Source organism: Chinchilla lanigera, unplaced genomic scaffold, assembly GCF_000276665.1.
Source record: "Chinchilla lanigera isolate Chin_1 unplaced genomic scaffold, ChiLan1.0 scaffold00081, whole genome shotgun sequence".
In the NCBI taxonomy this organism is placed as follows: Eukaryota; Metazoa; Chordata; class Mammalia; order Rodentia; family Chinchillidae; genus Chinchilla; species Chinchilla lanigera.
In genome coordinates this window covers 5712213-5738214 of record NW_004955482.1, presented here as the reverse complement: position 1 = coordinate 5738214, position 26002 = coordinate 5712213, and the positions used below count along the sequence as shown (strand labels likewise).

Below are 26002 nucleotides of genomic sequence, written 5' to 3'. Positions count from 1 at the left end.
TCCTGCTGGCAGAAAGGAGAGATGGACCTGTAAGGGGGGGCGTGTGTGCATGTGTGTGTGCATGCATGTGTCTTCATGGGCATATGCATCTGTGCAAGTGAACATGTGTGTGCACAAATGTAGACAGAGCTGTGGGAGTATGTGTGTGAGCATGACTGGGGGTGTGGGCATGTGTGTGTGCATCTGTATGTGTGTGTCAGGGAAATACAAGAGACCAGGGCAGAGTTTAACATTCACGAGCTTCTTTCTTCCTGCACAGTTTGTCATTTGTGTACTACCACCAAGAGACAGCACAGGGATGGGTGGGGACGGAGGCTCAACCTTCTAGGCAGACGTGGTCCTGAGCCCCAGTCTCCCACCCGAGTCAGAGCTGCCTGTCCTGCCCTAGCACAGCCTGGGTGATGGACCGAAGCAGGGGAAAATAAACCAAACTTTCCCCTCAGAGCTTCAGGGGCTTGGTGAGGTCTGTCTAAACCACCCGGTTTTCTGCTGGGCCTTTCCTGAATCCCAGAGCTTGTCAAATTAAAGAAGAAAGAACCACTCACCCCCTGAAAGTCAGCCAACGCGGTGATTATCCCACTTTTCCTGGAATGAGCTTTCCACACTTTGGCCGGCTGGAGCCACCGGCAGCCAGGGCTCCCACCTCTCCAAGCTGCTCTCACACCCTCTGCAGCTCCGCACAATGCTTTCAAGTAAGTCACCGCTATGTGCAGTTACACTTCGGAGAATCCACTAAGGAAGGACGCGGGAGGGCGCGGGAAGGCAGGCGGGAGGGCACGCAGGGTCCCCCTGGGATGAGGGAAGCCAGGGTGGAGGAGGCTGCCTCTCTCCTCCTGAGTGGTGCTCTGGCTGTCCTTTCTGGGGCTGCTAATCTAACACACACTTGGGTTGAGCTGGGAGCGAATGAAGGACCCCAGGGCGGAGGAATTCCCGCTGCAGTGGCAGCAGTGTGGGCCAGACTGGCCTCCCATGGAGGCTGAGAGCAGAGAGGATGGAGTGCTGCATTCAAGAGCTGGCCTTTAACATGCCACATCAGATTTTCCATTTGCAGACAAGCCAAAACCAAACCAACAGCACACAGCCTCCCACCCGTCATACAACCCATAAGCCCATCAGAAATCACAGCCAGCCAACCAACCAGAATCCAGATGCCAGTAATGTCATTAAAAAGCCTGCACACCACCAGATGCCAGGAGGGTCTTGCTGAGCCTCCAGCCTCAGAGCTGAGGAAAAGCAAGCCACAGCACCTAGGTCTGCAGACACAAAGCATTCCTCTCATCCTGCCCAACAGGATCAGTCTGATTGCTCAATGAGAAGCACCAAGGATTTAGAGTCTGTGACAGCTCTCAGACAGCTTTAAAGAAACAGTTGTGGGGCAGATGAGCACCCAACCACAGAACCACATGGGGAGTCCTGCCTTGGGCCGTCTTCAAGGCTCTGATTCTGTTATTAAAGCAATCTGTCAGAGAGAATGCTGAAGCAAAAATAGAATCCAATCAGGTGGCCGTGAGCCTGACTTTATCAACACAGCACTAAGTCCTACGTTCTACTACTCACTTGGAGAACCACATTCAGTTCCACCAGCCCTTGGCGACACAGGTACGTACCTGAACGGTTGGACTTCTCTGCGGTCGGCTCCCCAAGCCACATACCTCTTGCAAAGTTAAGGATGGATTCCCTGATACCTGTACCAAACTTTGAAGCCTGCCCGTGACTCAGATGGGGCTACTTGGTGTATGCTTTCTATTTAAAGATCAGACAGGGCTAACGCTCAGATACCATTCAAACCCTAAGCTTCTAAGAACTGGGTGCTATATCTGGTCTGTTTGGCCCTTACTTTCCATCAACACAGGAGATGTTCTTGTTGACAACCAGGGCTTCTTTTTCCATTGCCAGCTGCACAGGAAGCAGGGGTAATGGGGAGCTGCCTCCCTCCTGGGCTGGGCTGCTGAGGAGTCAACATCATCAGCTTCCTCTAGGAAAGATGTTTAGGAGACCTCCGAATGCCACTGCCAGGGTCGGGAAGAAATGCCAAGGAACTGAGCAGCAGTCCTGGAATCCTGTCTGAGCCACGCTGCGCTGAGGGCCATCCCAAGCAGACGGGGTTGCTGGAGACAGACACACAGCACACCAGCAGGACCATTCTACCTAACAGCAGACGGCAGAAGAGTCTCCCTACACCATCTTCTCAGAAACCGCAGCGGGGCAGATAAGACATTCCCCCACCGAATGCCCACTGTCAGCGGAAAGAGGATCAGCCAGAGGGATGGCCAGCCTGGAGCTGGGTCCTGCCTACCAGGGGGCACAGGCATGCCTCTAAATTTCCTCCCTGCTCCAGCCACACTTGAGGAAATCACCCCGCCTGTTCTCTGAAGCCATCTAGTGAAAAATGGAAGCACAACACAGCCATGTCCCCAGCCCTGGAAGGCAGGAGCTGAGCTCCTTACGGACTCTTAAGAGAAGAAGCCCACGTACCCAAAGTCTGACCTGCCCTGTGAGCTCGGGCAGGCCAGGCCAGGTCTCTCTCTTCCTCTCCCCTCCATCCCAGTCCTTGGAGAGAAAACAAGCAGTTGGTGTGATCAGACGGAGCCTTGCTTGCTAATAAACCCATCCTGAAGCTGTGACACGTTTCAGAAGGAGCAGAAAATTACCTTTCAGAAAGCCAATGTGAGGTAAGGGGAGGGGGGGACAAAGTATGAGAGTCAGGAGCCACGAGCCGCCACCGCAGGAGCAGGAGCCGGGCCAGGGCTCGTCCAGCAGCCCTCATCCTTGCAGAGGTCTGGCCTTAGGGCGCCGCCCCCAGCCCGAAGCACTCCCGGCAGCCCATGCCTGGAGAAACGGAGGGCGCCAGCATGCGGTCCCTGGGCTGGCTGGACCGAGGAGCCACGGTGGGCAGGGACGACGGAGGCAGGGAGGAAGGCAGGCCGGAGAGGAAGGGGTGGGGAGCCGAGCGGGAGGGCGGGAAGGAGGGAGAATTGATTCTCTCTCCTCCACTGGGACCACTGAGCTAAGTTGCCATGGAGAAAGGGGAGCTGCTGGCAGAGCTCGAGGCGGGCGGAGGAGCCATATGCCAGAGGGAAGGCGTCAGCAGAGAGCCAATCCCACAGTTCTGCTGCTGCAGCCTCCCCCAGCCAGGCCTCTGGGCCCTGGGCGACAAGGTAGGAGAATAACTGGCCAGGCCCCTGGCAAAGCAGGCCCTCAGCACCACCATCCCCAGGGGAAGGGAGGCCAGGCGCGGGGCTTCCCCTGGCTCAGGAAGCTCTGGTGCTGACCCCACCGCATTCCCCCATCCCCGGCACGCTGCGCTGATGGTCAGAGCCCAAGGCCACAACCCTTGGGACTGCGGAGTACAGGCACCCTCGTGCCGGCCAGCTCCTCACTCTGGTGTTTGTGCTTGAGGAGGTGCTGCTGGTCTACATCTGCCTCCCTGTTTCTAAAAATCACTTGCCAGATCCTTGGTCCCACTTTCCCATCCTCAGGAAGGAGGGGATGCCCACCTACGAGAGGCTGCAGCGGCCACACAAGCAGAGGCAGAAAAGGGAGGTGGCTGGGTGTGGGCTGGCAGAGGAGGGGCCGGCCACACCCACGGCACCCACTTGCAGCTCAGAGACAGGGTTGGGGAGGCAGGAGCCCCCTGCTGGATCTTAGTCTCTCCCCTTGGAGGTCACAGGAGCAGGGCAAGTGCGCTCACGTCTCTGGGCCTCCGTTTCCTATTATAAGGAGCACTCAGACAGTGGAGCCCCATGCTGGGGCATGTGATGATGACAGAGGTGGGGAAAGATGAGGATGTCACCTCAGGGGCTGTGGTCACCTCAGGGGCCTGGAAGCACAGGGCCACACCCAGCATCCTCCTTGTCCTCCTTTCCCTCGATTGCTCGGGCCAAGGACCAGCAGCCTCGGTGCTGTGACACGGGACATGTGAGGGGTGCCATGCTGGACCCTGTCTCTGATACCATGGCTAGAGAAGCATCTTTATTTCCACTTTTCCCTCACATTTTATTATGGAAATGTTCAAGTGCCTGAGAAAATAGAAGAGTGCTATAAGGAGATCCACATATTTATTCACTACCTAAATTCCACTGTTTCCTCTCCCTCTTTTACTGTGGTAAAATACATGCAACATAAAATTTACTATTTTATTTTGTTTTGTTTGTTTGTTTGTTTGTTTTCCGGTACCGGGAACCGAACTCATGACCTTGCGCTTGCCAGGCAGGCGATGTGCCGCTGAGCTAAATCCCCAGCCCCCAAAATTTACTATTTTAAACATTCTCAAGTGTACACAGCCGCGCCATTGGGCTCACAGAGTGTGGTGCGACCAGTGCCTCTATCTAGTTCCAGAAGGAGACCCATTAGCAGTCACTCCCCACTTGCCTCCTCCCTCCAGATTCTGACAACCATTAATCTACTCTGTCTCTCAGACATAGCTGCTCAGGACATTTTGTGTAAGGGGAGTCAGCAAGGGTATGTGGCCCTTTCTGTCTGGCTTCTTCTGTGTAATGTCCTGTTCCCAAGGGTCAGCCATGTGTAGCTGTCAGCACTGCATTCCTTTTCATGACTGAGCAATAGTCTGTGTGAACAGACTATAATGTATTTATCCATTCACCAGTGAATGGACACATGAATTGTTCCACATCTGGCCAGTGTCCTTTCATTTTTTTCCACATTACATATGTTTACTTTTTATTTTATGAGAAAATAAGACATAATTTCATAACAAAATAACAAGAGAATAACAATAGTTAATACACTGTGTATCGTTATCATCAGAGTAGTTACTCAGAGTACAAGACATAAACCAAAGATTCTAAGAAACAGATCTTTTCATGATCCTAGCTAAGCTAGGGATATAAATGAAGCAAACAGCATATACATTAAAATATTTTTGAACAACAAAATATGTAAATTGGGGAAGTATTTGAGCTCCCTATTTCCTATTTATCTCTCTTCTATCATGCTCTTTATTTTTATGTTTATATATATATTTTGTTTCTCATTTGACAGTTGAGCTCATGTGTCTGACTTATTTTGCTGAACACACTGTTCTCAAATTGTATCCATTTACCTATGAATGCCACAACTTTACCTTTCTTTACGGCAATGTAATACTCCACTGGGTATAAATACCACATTTTGTTCATTCCTCATCTGTTGACAGGTATCTCTGTTTCTAAGATCTAGCTATTGTAAATTGTGCTGCTGTAAACATGGGTATGCATAGATCCCTGTGATAAGATGATTTTTAACTCTTTTGGGAAGATGCCTCAGAGGGTGACAGCTGGGACGAATGGAATTTCTATTTCTAGTTTCTGAGGAACCTCCATACTGATTTCCATAGTGGATGCACTAGTTTACATTCTCGGCCAACAATGAAGTAGAGTTCCTTTTTACCTATAGCTTCAACAGCATTTATTATTATTAGATTTTTTTCATGATAGTCATTCTTTCTGGGGTAAGGTGGTAGCTCAGTGTAGTTTTAATTTGCATTTCTCTGATGACCAGTGATAATAAGCATTTTTTCATGTACTATTGGCCATTTGTACTTCTTCTGAGAAGTGACCATGCATTTCATTTGCCCACTTTTTTTACTAGGTCTTTTGGGGAGGGTCTAATTTTTTTTTTGAGTTCTTTATATATTCTTGATGGGAGTCCTCTGTCCATGGAATAGCTGGCAAATTTTATCCCCTTTCTGTTGACTTGTTTCTTTACTCTGTTGGTTGTTTTCTTTGCTATGCAGCTTTTTAGTTTGATATGATTCCATTTGTTGATTCTTGGTATTATTTCTTGTGCCACTGGGTTGCTGTTTAGAATGTCCTTGCTTATGCCATGTCTCCTTTTACATTTTTGGTTTTGTTTTGTTTTTTTGAAACAGGGTTCACTATGTAACCCCCAGGCTGGGCCTCGAACTCATGGTGATCCTCCTGTCTCAGCCCCCAGTGTGCTGGGATTACAGTCATGCGCCACCACATCCAGCTTTCCTTTCACTTTTAAAATAAATTTTTCAGCAGGGTGTGGTGGCACATACCCATAATCCCAGCAGGCTGTGGCAGGAGGATTGCTGTGAGTTCGAGGTCAGCCTGAGCTACAAAGTGAGTTCAAGGCAGCCTGAACTGCATAGCGAGACCCTGTGTCAAAAAAAAAAAAAAAAAAAAAAAAAAAAAAGTTATTTGCCTAATATATAAAACAAAAACAAAGACCTGAAATTTGTAAAAGGGAAAAGAAAAAGAACAGAAGGAAACAATGGAAACAAACAAAAAAACTAAAACAAAATGAGTTTTTCAGAGCTCTGGGAAGGCTCCTGATGTGCCCCTCCCATTGCATTTGGTCTCTAAGCTACAGACTCCTGAGGGCTCAAACTGAATGCTGCCCCCAGCCAGTCTTTCCTTTAAGCAACGCTTCCCAGTGGGTGTCATATGGGAGCCTCCATCTGGCCTGGAGCCCAAGGCAGAGATCCCAAGGGGCCTCGTTCTCCACTGTCCCAGGGAGGTTACCAGCTCGGCAGGACACAAATGCACCAACCCCAGACCCTCGCTTTAAGGCCGGGGGAACGTGGGCCCCAGTGTTGTGTGGCACTCTCTAGCTGTGTGACCAGTGATCAGCTCGGCTGTAGCTTCAGCTTCTCCATCTATAAAGTAGGGACAACAATCTCCACCTGGGCCACCTCAGGGACGGGCCACCCCAGTGATGGGCTGCCCTGCTCAACAGAACTTTCCCCAATGACTGGCAGCTTCTCCACATGCCCCAGGGCGGCTGTGGCCCCAGGTGACTATAGAGACCTTGGAATGTGACTAGTGTGAGCGTGGAATGGAATATTTCACTGTATTACACTTTAATTTACAATTGAAATGAGAATCACACAGGGCTACTGGTGACCAGACAGAGCAGCTCTGAGTGTGAAGGAGGTGGCAACTGGGGAAGGATCATCCTTGTCCTGAGTCTCTGTCCCTCCCGCTCCCTCTCCCGACTTACCCTGCAGTGGCTGGGCAGTGGGGCAGCCTCTGTCTGCAGCCTGGCCAGAGGCCCCTCTAAAGGAACAGAGTGCGGGCGGTCGGGTTCTCAGGGAACCAAACAGGTGCCAGTTGGGGAGTGGGCTGCTCAGACTCCATAATGACAAGGGTCTCTGAACTGAGGACCTTGCTCTCTGTCCTGTTCTAGAACCCCCTCCCCATCTCCCCCAGCAACTCCTGGAATGTCTGCACAGGGGCTACGGGATTGGAACTCCCCACAGGTGAGAGAAGCCTGCATGAAGATGTGCAGGAAGTCCTTGGATCCAGAGTGAGTGAAGCTGCTCCCAAAGTCCCTATGGTGCGGATAGGCTGTACCTGGATGCACAGCAGACTCTGCCCCAGAGTTCTCATTCTGCACATGAAAGTCCCACACTCAAAAAAGGAAGCGTCCTTTCTAGGATCACACAGCAAGGCAATAACAGCACTGGGTCTGAGTCCAGCCTCAGACCCTGACCTTGCCTGGGGAAAACAGGGGGCTACACGAGCCTGCATCCTCCTGGGGCCTCCAGCACTCACGCCAGGCAGCCCAAGAACTAGATCTGAAAGCAGAGCCATCCATCCATCTCCTGTCCCCAACCACCTGAGCCCATCTGGGAAGAAGCTATGCTGAGAGAGTGGTAAGAGGGCTCGAGATAAACAGGAGAGACTGAAACACCTGACCACAAAGCACAGCTAGCCCTCCATACTTGTGGTTTCCACATCCCAGGGTTCAACCAATCACAGATTCAAAGTATTCAGAAAAAAAAATAGCATCTGTACTGAACATGTACAGATCTTTTCTTGTCATTATTTCCAAACAATACAGTGTAACAGCTATTTACATAGCACTGCTACTGTTGTGGGTATTATGGGTAATCTAGAGATGGCACAGGTTATATGCAAATACTACACCGTTTCATGTAAGAGGCTTGAACATTCTGGTACCGGCAGGACCAGTCCCCTTCTGACGCCGAGACGGATGTCAAGCATGAACTCCATTTGTGCTCAGGCACCCCTCCTCATGAGGGCCTTCCTTAAAATTGAACCCTGACCCCAACTCCGGCACTCCCTTGACTTCATTTTCTTCAGAGCATGGGTCCTTATCTAATACACTATGTATGCTTCTTTCTTTCTTCTTCTCTTCTTTATTTAAATGCTGGTAGACATGTGACATAACATTTGCCACCCTAACCACTTTGAAGTGTACAGTTTGGTGGCATTAGGTACATCTACTTTGTTGGGCAACCCTCACCATAATCTCAGAAATTACCTTCCCAAACCAAAACTGCACCCACTAAACACAAACTCCCCCATGCCCCGGGACCCCCTGGTCCACTTTCTGTCTCAATGCATTTGGCTTCTGTAGCTCATGGTATGAACAGCATCTGTCCTTCTACGTCAGGCTTCTTTCAATTACCATGTCTTTCCCCTTCACCCATGTTGTAGCATGTTCTTTTTTAAAGTTGTCTGTCTCTCTGACTGGAATAGAGGCTCTGTAGGGGCACGATTTGGAGTGAGTGCATTCACTGCTGTATTCCCAGGGCCTGGAATAGCACCAGACACAGCAGGCACTGAGGGAATCTTTTGAAGATAGGATGGAAGGATAGATGAATGAACGCATGGCAAGATGGATGGACAGATGGATAAATGAATAGCTAGATGGATGAGTGGATGGATGGCTGCATTCTCGGGCAGAGGTATGAATGAATGGATGGATGAATAGGTAGGTGAACTGGTGGATAGATGAATAGATGAATGGGTACGTGGATAGATGAATGAGTCGGTGCAGAATCTACAGATCTTAGTTCTTCCTGGGTCTCTGCCTGGCCCAGAGTTATATCTATCTTCCCCAGGTGCCCCTTGTAGACTAATTCCTGGCCCTGCCCTATGGCATAGCCCCTCACCCTGACGCCCCAGGCCCACCATCCTTGAGGGACGCCTGGCGCCCTACTTGGGGCTAGGCTTCTCTGCTTCAGGCAGTTTCCCTCAGATGTGGCCTGTCTATGGAGCATTATTCATGGGCAGGTAAGAGTCCCCAACCCCGACATAACTGTGTGCCTGGGAGTCTCACTGTGCTGCTAATGCACAGTGTAGCAGTGAGAGCCAGGGGCCAGGAAGTGCCTGAGCACCGGATTCCGCCCACAGAGCCTGAGGCTAGTGCCGGAAGGGCAGCAGCCTGGCGGACATCCAGGAACCTGGGGGCTGGCCCTGCAGTCCTGCTGGGGAGCTAGGCCACAACCTTGGCGGCTGTTGCCTCTCACCTTCTCTACATCCTGCCTGGCTATTTATAGTTGCCCTCTCTGAGAACGCCCTTGCCCATTTTTCTGAGCTGGAGGAACTTCGTAAATTAAAGTCAGGTGGACCCCACATCAGCGGCCCACAAACCTGAGGGCAGGGACCGCACTAGGCCAGGCCTGCTGACCCCCTGGCTCTTGACAGGTGTCTTGTGCCCTGCCAGACTTGGAGTGCCTATTGCAGGGGAGGCGTCCCAGGACAGGGCAGTAGCCCAACACCTGGGTAGACCTCAGTCAGGGGGGATGGTGACCCCAGAAGGGCCTAGGTCACCACAGATGCTCTGTTTCAGAAAAAGCAGACAGATTGGGAAAGTGGAAAACAGCTGTACCTTTAAATTATCTGGCCCACAGATATGAAAACATTTGCACACTGAAGTTGTTTGCATCGCGGGTTATTTTTAGGGTGAACCCAGTTGCCTCCCCTTGGAACCGGATGAAGCCCCAGAAGCACGTAGTCCTTTTTCCCAGATGGGGGTCCTGTTCCTGCTTTGCTGGGAATGAGAACTGCCTCTGGGATCTCCAGGACCCCCACCCCCACCAGAACCACGTACTTGCTTGGCCTGCTGGAGAGGGACTTGGGGGCCAGGGAGCTGGGAAGATTTGCCACTGTGAAGAAGGTCGCCACCCCTTGGACCCCAAGCAGCCTCTCCGCGCCCCCATGGCGTGCTGTGCCGGGGAGAAGGCTCCATCCGGTGCCTCCACCCATGCCAGGCTCAGCTGATGGAATATGTGGCTGACATATTTCCAGAACAAGCAGCAATTAAAGTAGATTTTCTCTTCCACTCCCCCTCCCCAAAACAGGAATAAATCAGTTCTACCAATTTCCCAGCTAATGATTTCCTCCATTAAATTAAAAAGAAGAAGAAAATGCTTTTTTAAACGGATTACCAGCCTTGTGCTTTCAGAGACCACATGACCTGTCAACTCCTCTTAAGCCCAGATACATCAACGCCCCTCAATTAATTTTTAATAAATTAAAAAAAACTCTACAGTTTAAGAAGCACTGCACAGCCCCTCCCACCCTCCCCATTTACACAGCACTAAGAGTCTGCTGCAGCCCGGCTTTGGGAAGCCGGCTCCATTGAACCAAAGGTCATCCTCGCAGTCGGTGCTAGAGAGCCATTTCACAGATGGGAAAAGGAGGGAGGACAGACGGCAGGCAGCTAAGCACCCCGAGGGCCGAGTGAGCATACCACAGGGCGTTTGTTATATGTGGGGAGGGGTCGTCAGTCTCCATGTGCACCTGCCTGGGAACCTGCAAACAGGTGAATCGAGCAGTCTGAGCAGGGACAACGCATGTGATCGCCACCTGCCACGGCAGAGGCGGGCAGGACAGGACTCCATTCATATCCCATGTCTGTAACAGGCAAATCCACAAGAGAGGAGCATACAAGAGAGATTATCAGTGGGCAGGGGGAGGCTGGGAGGTGTTATTTAAATAGGTACAGCTTCTGCTTGGAAGGTGGAAAATCCAGCAAAAGGATGGGGCAAAGTTGCATAGCACGGTAAACACATTCACTGCCCTGCCTCAGGCACTTACACATAACAGCTGGTGAAGTCCATGCTATATGTATTTTACCACTATAAAAAATACAACAAGAAACAAAGGTCCATGCTCTAAAGTGCTTTTTGAAGACACAGGAGTGGCTGACAAGTTCTCGGCGCCTGTGGCAGGACCCTCTGCAGCCTGCCCCAATTCCAGGCAGGTCTTGGTTCCTACCACAGGGCTCAGGAGCTCCTGGGTCCTCTTGTCACATGAAAACCCAGGGCCCTTCAGAGAAAGGCTTCTCAGGTTAGCCAGTGCCATGCAGCCAGGGTTCCGCCATCCCGGAGGCCTGCCAAATATCAAAGGGTGGGCAGAGGCTGAGAAGTTTTGGGGGCACACCTTCCCTGGAGGCACCTCAGGGCCTTTGCGCCTGCCTGTCCTGTCCCCAGAATGCACTTCCCCCGATGCTGCAGAACTTGCTTCCCATGTGTATTTAGGTTTTTACGGAGCGCTCTGACTATATAATGTGAGAAAGACGCAGGGAGGTGACTGGGCCAGAGAGAGGAGCCAAGAGTAAGAACAGGAAACCAAAAGCCTGTGATAGGATGACCCAGCACCTTCGTGCTCCTGCGGCTGGAGGGAAGCTGCTCCAGGGAGGGCGGGCACCTGGCTCCACCCTTCACCAACTAGAGGGCCTGGCCACGTTCCTTCAACCCCCAAAGACTCTGTTTTCTCTTCTACCAAATGAGGGTGGGAAGAGTCCCTGCCTCATGGGCTTTGCGGTGGACTACACGGATGCTGTGCCTTTCGCCTCACATGGCTCACACACGGTAACATGGATAAATAAATGGGATAAGCGGGCTGTGATTAAAATCTCCCACATGCAGGAATGTTCCTCCTGAGAGGAGCAGGGCAGCCTTCCGAGAAAGCACCCAGAAGGAGATCATGCAACACTAATTACTCAGGGCTGCCCAGGAGGCAGGAGAGGCCTAGGCTACAAGTACGGCTGGCAGCATGCAAATAAACCAATCCGGTCATTTTGTCCTGGTTTTGCATGTGAAGCACAGGGAGACAGTGAGTCGCACCCAGCTAGGAGCTGGCGAGGCCCGGACTGGAACTCCGGTCTTGTGGCCCTGGCCCGGACCTGGCCACCACTCTCACACAGGGTGGCGTCGTGAGAAAGTGTGGAAGAGGAAGGAGGGAGGAAGGCAGAGCGAGGAGCCTCAGGCAGGCAGAGGCAGGTCTCCGCCGCTTCCGCAGCTCTGACATCTGGAAGATGGAGGGAAAGGGCGTGGTGCAGGTCCCTTAGGGAAACTCACAGGATGGCTGGACAGGCCCGGTACATCTCGAGAGTCTGCAAGGTCAGGCGAGACCTTCAGGCTTCGTTCTGCTGGCCAGATGCTTTGGTCAGCACCCAAGTGTGCAACTAACTCCCTCAGAGCCAGGACGGGTGCTGGAGGGAAAAGATATCCACATCCTCGCTTACAATATGAGTCCTTCCCCAGCCCCTCAGAGACCTGGGAACACCTGGAGGCCCAGATCCCTCCAGGGGTCACATGTGGGGGATCCGTACTTGAGGGGAGGGTTCTGTGTGCATGGGTGAAGGTCAGGTTGCTTTCCACTCAAGCTGCAGATCTGCGCTGCCCTCCAAGCCAGTTCATAAAATCCTGCACACATCTTAGCTGACAACTAGGCCACTCCAACACAGAAGTTCTTGCTGACCCTTCCCTCCCCTCCAACCATCACTGGAAGGCTCCTCCACCTCAAAACCCTCTCGCAATTCCCTTCACACTTAGGATGGGGTGCACAGTCTTTGCCGGGACCTCACAGCCCTGATCCCACACCACTGTCTCCCATTGCCATTCTGGCCTTGTTCTGTTCTAGCCTCACTGTTCCTCAAACTTGCCAAGCACACTTCTACTTCCAGGTCTTCGTTTCTGCTGTTCTCTTTCCCAGATATCCCAGGACTTGCTTCCCAAGTTTACTTAGGCATCCACACAGAAGGCTTATCTAAAACCCACTACCACTCCAATCTCTCTCTAGTCCCTTCCCCTAGAGGCAGAGCAAGGACAGGGGTGATGGTGGATTCTGGGGATTGGTGAAATAAGACACAAAGAGCTTAAATAAACAAGCATGAAATAAAGAGGTAATCAAAGATTCCCCACCCCCACCCCCCGCCGCCAAAGCCGCAGGCCCAGATAGTTTTATAGGTGATTCTGCAAACTTTCAAGAAGTTCAAGGGGAAAGGTCACTCTCTGTTGGAAGGGAGCTGGGGACAGGGACATGTTTATGAACCATGAACCCTGATGCCATTTAAGCAGGTGCTAAAGTCAAATGTGGGCACGAAGCATGGCAATGAGAACTCAGAAACCCCCAAGGACCATGCTATGCCTCCTTTGTGCTGATGCTGCCTCCTCCAGAAATGCCCTCTCCATGCTGCCCCCGAGGTCTCAATCTGTGCCCCGCGCAGAGCCCTATCCCCTATTCCAGTCATTAAAGCACACAGTGAGTATTTAGCCACTGTTGTTTAATGGTGCTCAGGACTGAACCCAGCGCCTGTGCACTGAGCTACATCCTCAGCACTTTTTTGATTTTTTGAGTAAGTTGCCAACTCAGTAAGTTGTTAAATTGCCCACTCTAGACTCAAATTTGTCATCTTCCTGCCTCAGCCTCCCATAGTGCCACGATTACAGACATGTGCTGCCACGCTTGGATTTTATTTTTTACTTTTTTTTCATTTTGCATCTTTAGCTACTATTTATATGTCCATTTCCCCTGCTAATTAATAACCAAGGGTGGAAACTTTCTCTAATTCATTTTGGTAATCCCACTGCCGGAAAGCAGCGGGTATTTAAAAGAGTGGTTAGGGAAATGAGGAACACATACAAAAAAGCCTAGAGATAGCCACACATTTATTTAGGAGCAGTGTTCTGGTGCCCTGCAAACCAAAGCACCCATGCTGCACCGTCCGGAGCCTGTCCATCCTGACTGCTGGCGGCCGTGACCAGCAGCAGGGACCTGGGAGAGCCCGAGGGCAGTGGGGTTCACCTCCCTTAGGTTCCTAGTGTGAGCGAGGAGACGATGACCAGCAGAAATCGCCCCTCCCTCGCCAGTGAGGCTGACAAGGAGGCTCTAAAATGTCTCTGTGTCTAGTTGTTTACTTCCCCTTTATGCAGCTCAACTGCTGAGATTCTTCTTCCTGTGGTGGGGGATGGAGCCCTGCAGACAGCAAAGGAACCAAGCCCCATGGGTGCAGGTGTCTAGAAGACTGAGGCAAGGAAAGAGACAGAAAAGTTGGAGGACAAGACTTATTCCTCCACATTCAGACCAAAAACTGTCCTGCACATCCCTGCTGTACCCCCCACCATAGTCGCTCAGGCAAACAAAGCCAGAGAAACCCCTGCTCGCCCACCGTGTCAGAACAGAGTCCAGCCCTCACACTCAGGCCAACGGCTGCTGACGGCTCCCTGCAGCAGGGAAGCAGAGGAGCCTTTGGGGATGTGGTATGACAAATCAGTTACCTACAGAAGGCCCACTGAGACCTGCAAGTGTGAGTCAGAGCCAGCATGGGCATCTTTGCAACCAGTGGAAAGAAAGTGAGCTTTGCCCCGCAAAAACAAAGACAACTTGATGGTACAGTGGAAAGGAGCCTGACATTCACATAGATCCATATGCACCAGCTACGGCTGCATAACAAATTACCCCAAAACTCAGTGGTACAAAGGCAAGAAACATTTATCACTTCATGACACTTCTTGGATCAGGAAGCTGATGCTGAAACAGGTCTTTTTTCCCCCCAAGTATTGGAGATTAGACCTTTACACTGAGCTACACTCTCAGTGTAGCTACACTTTTTTTTTTTTTTTTTTTTCCAGACAGGGTGTCACCAAATTGCTAGGGTGGCTGAGCTGGAACTTGTGATCCTCCTGCCTCAGCCTCCCTAACTGCAAGCTAGGAAGAAGCTATGAGCTCACTTCTGAGGAACTCACTCACGTGACTGATAAACTTGTGCAGGCTTTCTGCAAAAGGGCTGTCCCTGTTCCTCACCACCTTTCCGGACCTTTCCCAGGAACAGCCTAAGTGTCCTCACAAGATAGTAGCTGGCTTTCCAGAGTGAATGACCCAAGAGAAAGGATGGCTGAAACCATACTGTCTTTAAACCATATGGCTGAAGTCACACTGTCATTTCTCGCATGCCGCGGATACATTCTGAATGGGAGGGGATGGCAGAGGGTGTGGCCACAGAGGCAAGAGACTGGGCCCATCCTGACAGCTCTGCCTGCAGGTGGAAGGTGCTCCTGACCCAGGACCTAGATTCTTTCCTTACACCCCTGAGACAGCCCTCAGAGGCAGCATTCCACCTTCACTCGCCGCTCCCAGGAGAGAAAACCATCCCAGGTGGCACATGTAGTTAAAGACCAGCCAGGGTCCAGTCCTGCCCAGCTAGCTTTAGACAACCCATGGGCAGCATGGCCTTCAGAGGGAGCCAAAGGCCAGGCCTGCAATGTCTGGTCCAGTCACGGCCTCTCTCTGTACTTCCTCATCTGCAAACTGAAATAGGTCCCTGGCACCCACTTCCTGGGACCGCTCAAAGACAAGACAAGGCCGCAGAGACAAAGCCTGTGTGACCACACAGGCACTCAGCAGAAACCAGTGGCTGCTCCAGCATGTTGCGAAGGTCACATCTTCATTTGCGCTCGTCCCCCACAGACAGCGAGGCTCCTGCAGGTCCTCACTGGCCTGAGCCTCCTGCTAAGCTTCCTTGGCAGACAGAACAACTGGTAGTGAGTGAAGCGGTGAGGAGATAGTGTGGGCATCCAGCAGAGGGGCAGCTGGGAGATGTGGCACGCAGTTGGGCCACTCACACGGTCACATCCTCACTGCCAGGGCCAGGCCACCTGACTGCTGGTGGCCTTACAGAAACAGCAAGGAGCATCCCCTCTCTCAGTCTGCCACCTTGCCTCCTGCCGAGGTGCCTGACTTCACGGCAGGATCCCGGTCCTCCAGCCACTTCATTAGGAGGCCACCGGTGCAGGGCACCTAAGTGATCTGTGGCCGCAGGTGCTGCCTCATGGGGAGCACAATTTACAGTGGCTTGAAGTTGCACAGCCCAGGTGAAAACCGCGTCCATCCTACCAGCTGCTAGCACTTCCTGGTCCTGCAATAAACCCTGAGTGAGTTTCACCAGTGTCCCCCACTTGGTTCTCACCACTACAGACAAGGAGAAAAAAGCAGTGAAGTCTGCAACCTAACTAACCTCTCCATCTAGGGCTCCAGGACTCCCTATGCTGGTTCCACCTGACCTGCACAGGCCTCGGTGGGGGAAGGCAGGGGTCAGAAGTGGAGATGGAAGTCCCCTTACCATCCACCCTCAGGACCAAATCCAGTTCCCCATGGCGCTGATGCAGAGAATGCCCCATACAAAACAAGCTCTGAGTCAGCTTTGCCAGTGGTTCTGAAGAGACAGTGCCGATTATGATATCCTGGGGGGCCTGGCTGATTCGCAGAGGGCAGGCAACTCCCTATCGTCCACCCAGAGACTGCAGGGGCCAGGCTGAATTCCCCCACAGAAGATAGGCCTCCTCTCCAGCTGCCAGTTACATAGAGAAGCTGCGTCCTGAGTTAGAAGTGGCCGCCCTCTCCAGCCAGAGACCACCCCCGTAGGCCATGCCAGGGGGAAGTGAAATGTGCAAGACTCTGGCAAGGGACCTGCACTGGGGAGAGTCACGGTGCTTTCACATTATTTTGGAACCTGAGGGATCCCGGGTGCCCTGCCCTTGAGTGCTGGGTGGTAAGCCAGGCCCCACCTGGAATGCTTGCAGCCTCCGGGCCCAAGAACCAGCTGTAGCTCTGGTGTGGCCCGACAGAGGGGCCGTTCTTTTATAAAAGGACTCCACTCTCCAGAAAGCCCTGCCACACCACAACATAAACAGGACTGAGTCACTGTTTGAAAAGACAGACCACCACAGCAGAATCAAACAAATATTTAACTGCCCTCAGCCTAGTCCCCAGCTGTTATCAATCAGGCTGGCTCTAATCTTGGGTGTTTCCGCATCTATGATGCTCAGCTGCTCCAGGCCTCAGATCTGCCCCTCAAGTCAGGCATGGAAGGGACCCAGGGTTCTGGGACCAGCAGCCTCCGCTGGCAAGGCATCCAGCAGAGGCACACATGCCTTGGCAGAGACCTCTCCTCCCCTGCTGGGTCTCTGAAAGAGAAAAGGGCTGCCAGCAAATCTGGCAGAGACCTGCTCCTTTCAGGTCTGCTCCACTCCCTCTCCCACCCAAGTGGCTACTCAAGCAAGGACATCAGACATCACTTCCCCGGCTCACCCTCTCCTCTGGCCCTGCACTCCCCCTGGAAGCTAAGTTTCTGCTGTTGACATTCACCACTGCATTGTCTCTCATTCCCTCGACAACTCAGAACTATGTTTAAGATGGAAAGTCATGTCGGGTGTGGTGGCGCACGCCTGTAATACCAGCACTCGGGAGGCTGAGGCAGGAGGATCGTTTCGAGTTTAAGGACAGCCTGAACTGCATAGTGAGACCCTGTCTCAAAAAAATAAGAAAAAAAAAAAAAAGATGGAAAGTCACCCTTTAAGAAGGCACGGATCAGATGTTCTGGCCTTATGACAGAATGTGACTCCACCATAAAAAACAAGTTCTGATCCATCGTACAACACGAATGAACTCGAAGACATCATGCCAATGACAGATGCTGGACATAAAAGGTCACATGTTGCAGGATCCCATTTCAGTGAAACTCCAGTATAGGCAAATCCATAGGAAAAGACAGTAGACTAGTGGCTGCCTTGACCTAGGTGCTTGGGGAGAAATGCGAGATAATGTCTACCGGTTCCTTTTTGAGGTGATGAAAATGTGCTGATTGTAGTGATGCTTGCCCAACTGGGAACATTCATGAATTCAATGGTTTAAGTGAGTGAACTGTTTGGTATATGAACTACACCTCAACAAAGCCTATCTTAAAATGCAGGAAACAAGCCCCAACAACCATCTGTGACTTACTGAAGAAGGCTCTACAATGGAATCCCCCAGGCCTGCATCCCCTCCCCTGCTGCTCCCAAACCTTCCACAGGCAGGTTCGTTTGCAGCTCACAGCCTCAGCTCTGAAGTACCAACTCCAGGCCAGCCTGGGTAGGAGAAAAGGGGAAGACACAGCTCTGAAGAGCCACAATGGAGCCAGAGACCCTGGCAGACGGGCCATTTCCCAGGCAGAACATGCTGCCTGCATCTTTGAATGCTCCTACCCTTTTTGAGACCAAAGGCAGCAAAATACAGACATCCGATTGGATTGTGAAGGCATGGGGCTGCCAGAGAGAGGGTGCTTCTTATCTGCAACAGAACAGCAACAACAAACAACCACCATCCTCACAGAAACAAGGAACACAGCTATTGTTCCTTGCTGAATTCCTACCAGCTCGGGGTATCCAAGTCTCGCCAGCTGGGAAGTGGTGGTCAGATAGGGCTCCTGCCGGTCAACAGGACTCCACAGAGTTCCTGAAATGACACCGGGCTGGCAGAGGCACTCCCACCTACGATCCTGAGATCAGGCCTGGTCTCAGGGACAAAGCCAGGGATCTGAGCAGGAGACTCATGGGGCTGGCCCAGCTCAGCTGGAGTGGCTACACAACAGGGCTGAGCTCGGCTGTGCAGACATAAAGCACCATCAGATGTTCAGGCTCACTGGACACAGTGGTGGCTTCTGGCACATTGTGGGGTCACAAGCTTCTGCTATGGAGCTGCCGGCTTAGCCAGCCAAGCTGGCTGACTCATCTCAGAAGTACGTGCCTTCTTCCGGCCTCATTAGCTGGGCTGACCACGGTGTAGAAGATGGCCTCAGCTCAGTAACAGTTCAAGGGGAAGAAGCTGAAGTATCCAGAGAGCCTGGAGCCCTAAGAAGCCAGTTCAGGCTTCCCAGGGGAGGTAACCTGGGCCAGCTCCAGAAAGGTCTCATGTCCTCACCTGGCAGGCCTAAAGTTGAGCCTGGCCATACCGATGAGCCTGCACTTCAGCTTGGAATCCTGAGCATCTGGCTGACGCACAGTACACGGAGGTCTCTATCATCTGCCCGGGCCCGGGAAAGCTGGCCGAGCCCTCCGTGGACGTTATCCAAACAGCTGTTCCAGCTCCAGCCAGAAAGCCAAGAATCCGGGAACCTGGCAACTGGAGGAATTCCCCCGCCCAGCAGCATAAATCACCACCCTCATCTGCATAGATGCATCAAAGGCTGACCATGCACCCCTGAAATGGCGTGGGGCCCTCCGGTCAGCCTCGACCTCCCAGAGGTGGCCTCCAGACAGGCCTAGGGGAGGGGGAGGGGAGATGGGATGGCAGCTTGTGGGAAGATGACCACACATTCATCTACAGTGGTCCCCAGCAAGCACCCGGTGAGACAGGCTCCTCTTCCTCTACCCCAGAGGGAAATAAGGCCGTCCCTAAGCCTGGGTTGAGGGTCTGCAGGCCAAAGGAAAGACAAGAGGGAGAAACGCAAGATGCCCCAAAGTATCCCCCAACCCTCTGGCGACGGCACAGGCCCCGCCCTCAGACACCTGAAAGTGCCCAGTGAAGAAGTCCAGCAACCCGCATAGAGCTTCTGAGCGCTGGCCTGGGCCATGTGCTCAGCTCCCTGACAGAGGGGATGCTGAGTTCACAGTGTCTTGTCAGATTGTCCAGCAGGACCCTGGCCTCTAGCAGAGACCCCTTCCCATTGCCCCTTGTGGCCTGCAACACCCCCACAGGGAGGACAATGGGGCCCAAGCAGGCGAGAGGTAGGGCTGGGTACCAGCTCTGTGGCCCCTGCAGTCAGGGCCTTTCTGAGCCTTGGTTACCTTCCGTACCACCATCTCCTTCGAAGTGCTGCCGAAACTCGACACAACGGCAAGTGCCTATAATCTCAGTACTCTGGGAGGCTGAGGCGGGAGGATGGCAAGATTGAGCCCAGCCTGGGCAACTTAGTGCCTTAGACCCTCTCTCAAAACAAAGCTTAGTACAAAGGCTCTGGGTTCAATCCCCACTACTAGGGGGGGAAAAAAAAAGACCAGGTTCTGCTGAGTCCCATGTGTGCCTCTGGACCTGTGTCCCCTCCCCACTTCCGGCCACCAGTTTCCTCATCTGAGACAGGAGGCCGGGACTGAGCAGTATAAGCCTCTGCTCCAGCTTCAACAGCTGAAACAGTGGCCCTGCAACTTCTCTTGCTGAGTTCTTCACAAACGCCGCTTGTCCCCAGGGAGAGATGACGGCCACCCAGTCCCTCCTTCCCTCACTCTATTTATCAGTCCACACCCGCAGAGTCAAATACATGAAAATATTTATGCAGCCAGACTAACTCCTGGCTGCATGTGAACAGACATGTTTACGCATGTGAACAGACATGTTTACGCATCTCTCACATCACACATTGGCTTCCTCACTTTCCTATGGGTGCTGGAGCGCCAGGCACAGCACTGGCACTGGGGCAGGCAAGGCCCAAGAACCCTCTCAGCGCACAGCCTGTGCAGCACTGCATCAGGGCGCTTGGCGAGGGAGCCCTGGGCGGGTCCCAGGGGACTCCATTATCTCTGTTCCAGACCCAGCTACTGGCAGGGGCCAAGCTTGCTGGACAAAGTCACCCCTCCAGTGACAAGAGGAGCCAAGCAAATCGGAGCTGACAGCTCCATGCTCAGCACAGGCCCCTCGCCAGCCCCTGCTGACAGTTGCTCAGTGCTGCCATCTTTAGAAATGGTTGTGTCTCGGGCTCACACCCTCATGCACACCCCAGCTTTACAGGCTCCGTGAAAAGCGAAACCTTTCAGGTACTCAACAAAGCAAGGCATCGTGATGCTGTCACCAGCCTGGCTCCCACCCAACCGCCAGCTCTGACCTGTCACCCTCACAAAATCAAGACAAACTTCTAATACCCACATCAGCGTGTGTCACTCCTCTGTGAAAGCCCCTCACCCCAACCTAGATTCCAAGACAACCTCTGAACTCCTTACCCTGCACAAAAGATGCCTCTGCCTTTCCCTCAGCTCCGCCTTCCCAGTGCAGCCCCCAACCCGGCTGTCATGGACAGGAGCCTGTGCTGTCTCGCTCCACTGCCCCTGGGCCTTTGCATGGGCTGAGGCCTCCCTCGCTTACATCCAAACTTTCCTCTGCATTGAATGAATCTGGCATTCCTGGGCACAGGAGACCCCCTCCCACCCCCATGGGGCCTGGCATTACCATGGGCATCACCACTGCCTGTGGTTCTGTCCCCTCCAGCGGCCCATGCGCTCCTTGAGACTGGGAGCCAGCCTCGGTTCGTCTTGCAAGGCTGTGAACCCAGAGGCCACACTTGCGTCTGTACATGTGCTGTGTGTTCACAAGGCCAAGGGGCCTTTCGGTTCCCTTTGTCCTCTGAAGCCCTGAGGCATGGGGGAGGGGCATAGAGCCCTCCTCTGAGGGGCTAGCAGTGCTGCCACACAAGGGCAGCCCTTCTCTGTGAAGGGTCACATATTCATCCACGACACTCCTCCCCAGAGCCAGGCCTGGCTTGCATACTCCCACTCCCATTGGCCCTCGTTAGCCGAGGCTGCAGGAGACTGGCCTCACAGGACAGCACTTCCCTCAAACTGTTGCAAAGCAACAGTCTTTCATTTGTGGTGAGTTCCTGGGATCCTTGCCAGCTTACCGACTTCTTCCACAAGAAGCGTCTCTAGGGTGCAGGTTCTGTTCCTCACCCACCCAGTGCAGCCCCAGGTATCTGCTTGCAGCTAGCAGCAGGCAGAGGAAAGACAGGAGGGGGCAAGCACCGGGAGAGAAAACAAAAGGACGTCCAGGAAGGAAGGGAGGAAGGGAAGGCTGAGGAAGGGGCAGCAGAGGAAGGGGCAGGGGGTGGGGAAGGAGCTGGCTTCAGGCCAGGGGACATCTGGAACCCCTGTCCCTGGAACTCTAGCCTAAACAAGGGGCCCAGGCGGGCCAGCCTGGAGCCTGTCTGTAAGACTGGGGACCAGAAGATAAACAAAGCTGTGTTCTTGTCTGGATCCAGGCAGGGCAGAGGCCAAAAAAAGCCACCGGCACGAGGCCTGTAAAAGCCATCAGTGGGACCTGCTGCTCCTGTCTACCCCGCCCCTCTGCAGCAACAGTGAAGCGCAGGGAGCAAGGAAGACCGCTCTTCTCCACACTTTCCCTGCCACACTCCAGCTGGACCCCCAGGACACTCCCCTTCCCCAAAGGATTGCAAAGTGCTACGGAGAAAGACCTCCAGCAGCCAGCCCTGCTGCGGTCCAAGGCCCCTGAGGAGTGACCGTGCCTCCTTCCCTCCCTCGCCTCTCCCCTTGACCCCAAAGCCTAAGCATGCGCTGGCAGGGAGTTAGCGGGGCAGAGCCTCTTGGAGCACACACGCACGCCAGCCCTGCAGCGGTGGCATGGTAGGGAGGTGTTCCAGCAGGCTTATTTATAGCCAAACCCCCGTCCACACACTCCCCAGTGCTGCCTGCCTGCCTGCCACTGGGGCTTTTCAATCCATGTCTATATTTATTGCTTGAAGCCGTTGGGATAATGGCAAGGCTAGAAATAGCCTTGAAGACATTCACGTGAAGCTGACAGGCTGGTCCCCAGCTCCCAGGCTGACCTCGCCCCGACATCTGCCGCTTGGCAGTGGGGAATGGGGAACAGCTGGACAGGGCTGGGGAGGTGGCCGCAGCCAGATGGGAACAACATAATCCCTCTTTCCCCGCTGGCCTCAGCCCTCTGTAGTGAGGCAGGGGACACGTCCAAAACGATATATCACAGCTGCCAGGCTGAGGGGAGACCAAAGGTGACATGGTTTCCTGACGTCAGTGTGCTAATCAGAGCAGACCATCCAGCTCAGGAAGGAGAATCAGGGGCAGCAGGCAGAGACTCACAGAAAGCAGGTCATCTGCAACACTGGGCTTGCAGGGAGCCACCCTGCTGCCCTGCCCCTCATACCCAGACTTGGCATGGGCCTATTTCCTATTTCCCACCCTGGAAGGGAGGAAGATACAGAGACAGCCCAGCTGCCAGGGAAGAAGCTGGAGGGCTGAGATATTGGGAACCCCCACTCCTCCTCAGCTTCAGTGTCCACTTGCAATGTTGAGCTGACAGCCATACCGAGGACCTCACAGAGGGCAGGGGTGGCTGAAGGACTCCACCTGTAGACTGAGGACAAACCTTGTTCAAAGCCTAGCTCTACTGCCAACAGCATAGTGAGCAAGGGGCTCAATATCCTTCCTCACCAGCAAAATGGAGAGGCCAGGACCGGGTGGAACCCTACACGGGGAGCTCCCAAGAGAAAGCACTTGTATTCTGAGGTCCCCCTCAAGTGTGGTTCTTCCCATCCGGAGTGGGGGTGTGAAGTGCTGGTGCACAAGCTTGGGGAGATGCATTCAGGGGAACTGGCCTACGGGTCCTGCGGAGGCCTGGAACAGGCCCAGGCTTGCAGCAAGGAGGGAGCTGCATCAGAGGTAAGCAGGACCAGGACAAGAGACAACAGATCCAGGAAGGGCAGGTCAAGACACCCCACTGTAGGGGGAGCAAATGGAGAAGGGGAGGCTCCTCCCTGCTGGAAGCAAGCACAGAAATAACTATAATGATGATAAGTAAGGCCCCTGAGTCCCATAGGCTCCTAAATCTATGAATCTCCCTGCTCCTGAAATCCAGACTCAGTGCCCAGCCCCTTTCCTAGCCTCTGCCCCATACTTCCACATCCCGGGACTTTCTGATATTCCCCAAACACACCAAGAGCACTAAGCACTAAGGGTACTGGTCTGTGCTGTTCCCCCGCCTTTCACTTCTCTCCTGGTAAACTGCATCCTTCAAAGCCCAGCTGATATGCTCTGTCTTCTAAGAAATTTTCCCCACCAGGCAATCAGCTGCTGCCCTCTCGCTGCTCCGGCTACACTATGTGCCTCCCTCTAGTCACACACTGACATCGCCAATCTGCATCTGTCCCCCATGCCACAGGGCATGTTCTTCACTGGACACCACTGGCTGGCACAGTAAACATCTGCCAGATGAGAAAGTGTGAACTAATTCTATCCTTCGTGCTCACCCAGAGCGGTCATTTTTGAAAATGAAATAGTGAAGATGGAGCCCTGCTCTGGATCTCCCTTGGATGGTGAGAGTGAAAGGCACAGCTGGGTGCCCTTAGATCTGCCTCCTTGTATTCCTTGGAGGACACCCAGCGCTAGCAGGCTGGGAGGCCGCTGCTCCCTGGGCTTTGCCAGCATGAGGGGAGAAGGGGTCAGACCACCTGAGTCTCTCGGGCTGGCAAGACCCCAAGGCCCTGGACCACACTACAGCACTGAGACTTCCAAGCAGACTTTCCGATAGCTGGGCCTATCCTCTGTGGCATCCTGGCCGGATGTCAGCTACAAGGGGACAACTACAGGGAGGGAGCCCAGGCACAGCAGGCCAGTGCACACTGCAGTGGGCTGGGATTTGACCCATAACACCAGCACTATGGCTTTTGAATAACCCAACTACTCCTGATGTGCACGGATACCTGGGGCCCAGTGCCTGCCATGTTCCTGGTTACCCCCAAGCCCTCAGATCCCTGAGCTACTGCCACTCCAGGCAGCACCCCAGGGAGGGAGAGATCCACAGGTGTGAGGCGCTCCTCGAGCCTGAGGCTTCTCCCTGGGGGCAATGAGCAGCAGGAAGCAGTCCTGGAGGCAACAGCTAACAGGCAGCCTCCACACCTGCTGAAAACATCACTCGTGGGTGTGCGTTGCACTCACTGCTCAGGACAAGCGTGGGACACTTTGCCCAGCCCTGACCCACAACTCATTTAATCCCCTGATGATGTGCAGTGAGTCCTGACATGATCCCCACTTCACAGGCGGGAGCCCAAGGCACAGAGAGGCAAGGGGACCAGACCAAGGTGTCCTCAGCACCCTGGCTCCCAGGCCTGCATCAACCATCACAGTACACAAGAGAAAATTTCTTTGTTGAGGACCTACTAAGTGTCTAACATTAAACCGAGGCTCCATCCAAGCATCTGATGTCTTCCCTTTGGCCACTGTCTTTTCAAGTTGAAGCCACACTTGGGAGATTCCATAACAGTTCAAAGATATACACACAGTTCCTCAGAAGTGCCCCTGAGTAGGACATCAGATAGGATGACCCTAGAACAATCCGCAGTACAGGAGAAGGTCCCCCGCAAGACACCACTGTGCACCCCACACACCTATTCTCACCAACACACCCTGCTTCCAGTTCCCATCAGTGAAGTTATCCGCAGTAAAGTATCAGGGAGTGAATGTGACACATGTCCCAAGGCCTTCTCCCCTGTAACGGAAACTGGAGAGAGGACATAGGGAAGGGGTCAAGGAGACTTCAGGCACTAGGGAGGAGGGGTTGATCTGCAGGGACAGTGGAGGGATGATTGTCCTTCTGGATCCCCCTCAAAATACAGCCCTATTTCCTCTGACCTCCACATGTAACCAAGCTCAGGCATGCAAAGGGGGATAAACACCTGGCAGTCCGGTGTATGTCCTAATAAGGCCACTTCTCCCACTGGAGACCCCCGCTGCTCCAAGGGGAGAGCCAGCCAATGCCCTTCTCTTAGGGAAATGGGAGTCATTAGGAGAGGTGTGAGTCCTAAAACACACCACAGTGTGGGGCTCAACTTGGGCATACACTCTAACCTCGGGTGTCCTAGAACACGGTCTATGCCCACGAATCACTGCAGACAGGCTGGGCGTCCCCGGGCAGTGCATGTGAGAAGGCTGCAGCCCAGAGGAGACAATGGCTGAGTGGAGGGCCTGGAGCACTTGGGCACGAAGGGTGTGGCTAAGGGACACACGCTCTCGGGTGAGGATGCTGTCCCAGGTTCTGTGAGGGAGGGGAGAAGGGAGCTTGTCTGCAATTTTTCTTTCCCTCACCACACACACAGGAAGCTGCTTGCTTCATCCCCAGCACCTCAGCCTTAGCTTCGAGCCTTGATCACCTGTGATCACCCTGGCACCATCACCACAAAGAGAAGTTGCCACCTGGGCACCCATCACTGCAAAGGGCAATTGCAGAGGTGGCCAGTAAATCAATCAGCAGCAGCAATTTCCAAGTTGTCATTCCCCGCAGTACACTGAGTGTGACGGGGACAAATCAAGTTAAAGGCTGAAAGAAAAAAATCAAACTTGATTTTTGTTCCCCCTTTAGCAAACAGATTCAACTTTTCCCAAGAGGACAAAAGTAAAATCTTTCTCCACTTTCCCCAGGAAGCCATGGTGCTGAGGAGCTCA

The 26002-nt window shown here is 53.2% G+C and overlaps 2 protein-coding genes across 8 annotated transcripts in view; one reads left to right on the top strand and one right to left on the bottom strand.

The window, feature by feature from the left end:
• Pitpnm2 (phosphatidylinositol transfer protein, membrane-associated 2) overlaps positions 1 to 26002 on the bottom strand; it is a 133211-nt gene that overhangs the window by 65823 nt on the left and 41386 nt on the right. The window contains exon 1 of one of the 5 annotated variants that reach the window (XM_005403055.2): positions 2652 to 2730. The exons of the other annotated variants lie outside the window; for them this stretch is intronic. The gene's annotated coding sequence lies outside the window, so the exon portion shown is untranslated. Of the gene's footprint in view, positions 1 to 2651; positions 2731 to 26002 lie in introns of those variants that run through there. 5 annotated transcript variants of the gene reach the window in all.
• LOC102023912 lies at positions 2683 to 10142 on the top strand. 3 transcript variants are annotated; one of them, XM_005403059.1, is made up of 3 exons: positions 2683 to 3158; positions 7153 to 7225; positions 9680 to 10142. In XM_005403059.1, the coding sequence occupies exons 1-3, from the start codon at positions 2696 to 2698 to the stop codon at positions 9996 to 9998; spliced, it is 855 nt and encodes a 284-aa protein (XP_005403116.1). In that variant the 5' UTR covers positions 2683 to 2695; the 3' UTR covers positions 9999 to 10142. The 3 variants fall into 3 exon arrangements, 1 of the variants encoding a protein (XP_005403116.1); XR_001230979.1 differs by lacking the exon at positions 2683 to 3158 and having other exon boundaries at positions 7209 to 7272; XR_001230978.1 differs by lacking the exon at positions 2683 to 3158 and having other exon boundaries at positions 7209 to 7621.

Excerpts from the sequence above, each read along its gene's own strand:
- LOC102023912 (XM_005403059.1), top strand. The coding sequence starts at position 2,696 with ATGAGAGTCAGGAGCCACGAGCCGCCACCGCAGGAGCAGGAGCCGGGC. Across the intron at positions 3,159-7,152 it reads TCTGGGCCCTGGGCGACAAG|AACCCCCTCCCCATCTCCCC; the intron begins GTAGGAGAATAA and ends GTCCTGTTCTAG. Across the intron at positions 7,226-9,679 it reads GGGATTGGAACTCCCCACAG|GGTGAACCCAGTTGCCTCCC; the intron begins GTGAGAGAAGCC and ends GGTTATTTTTAG.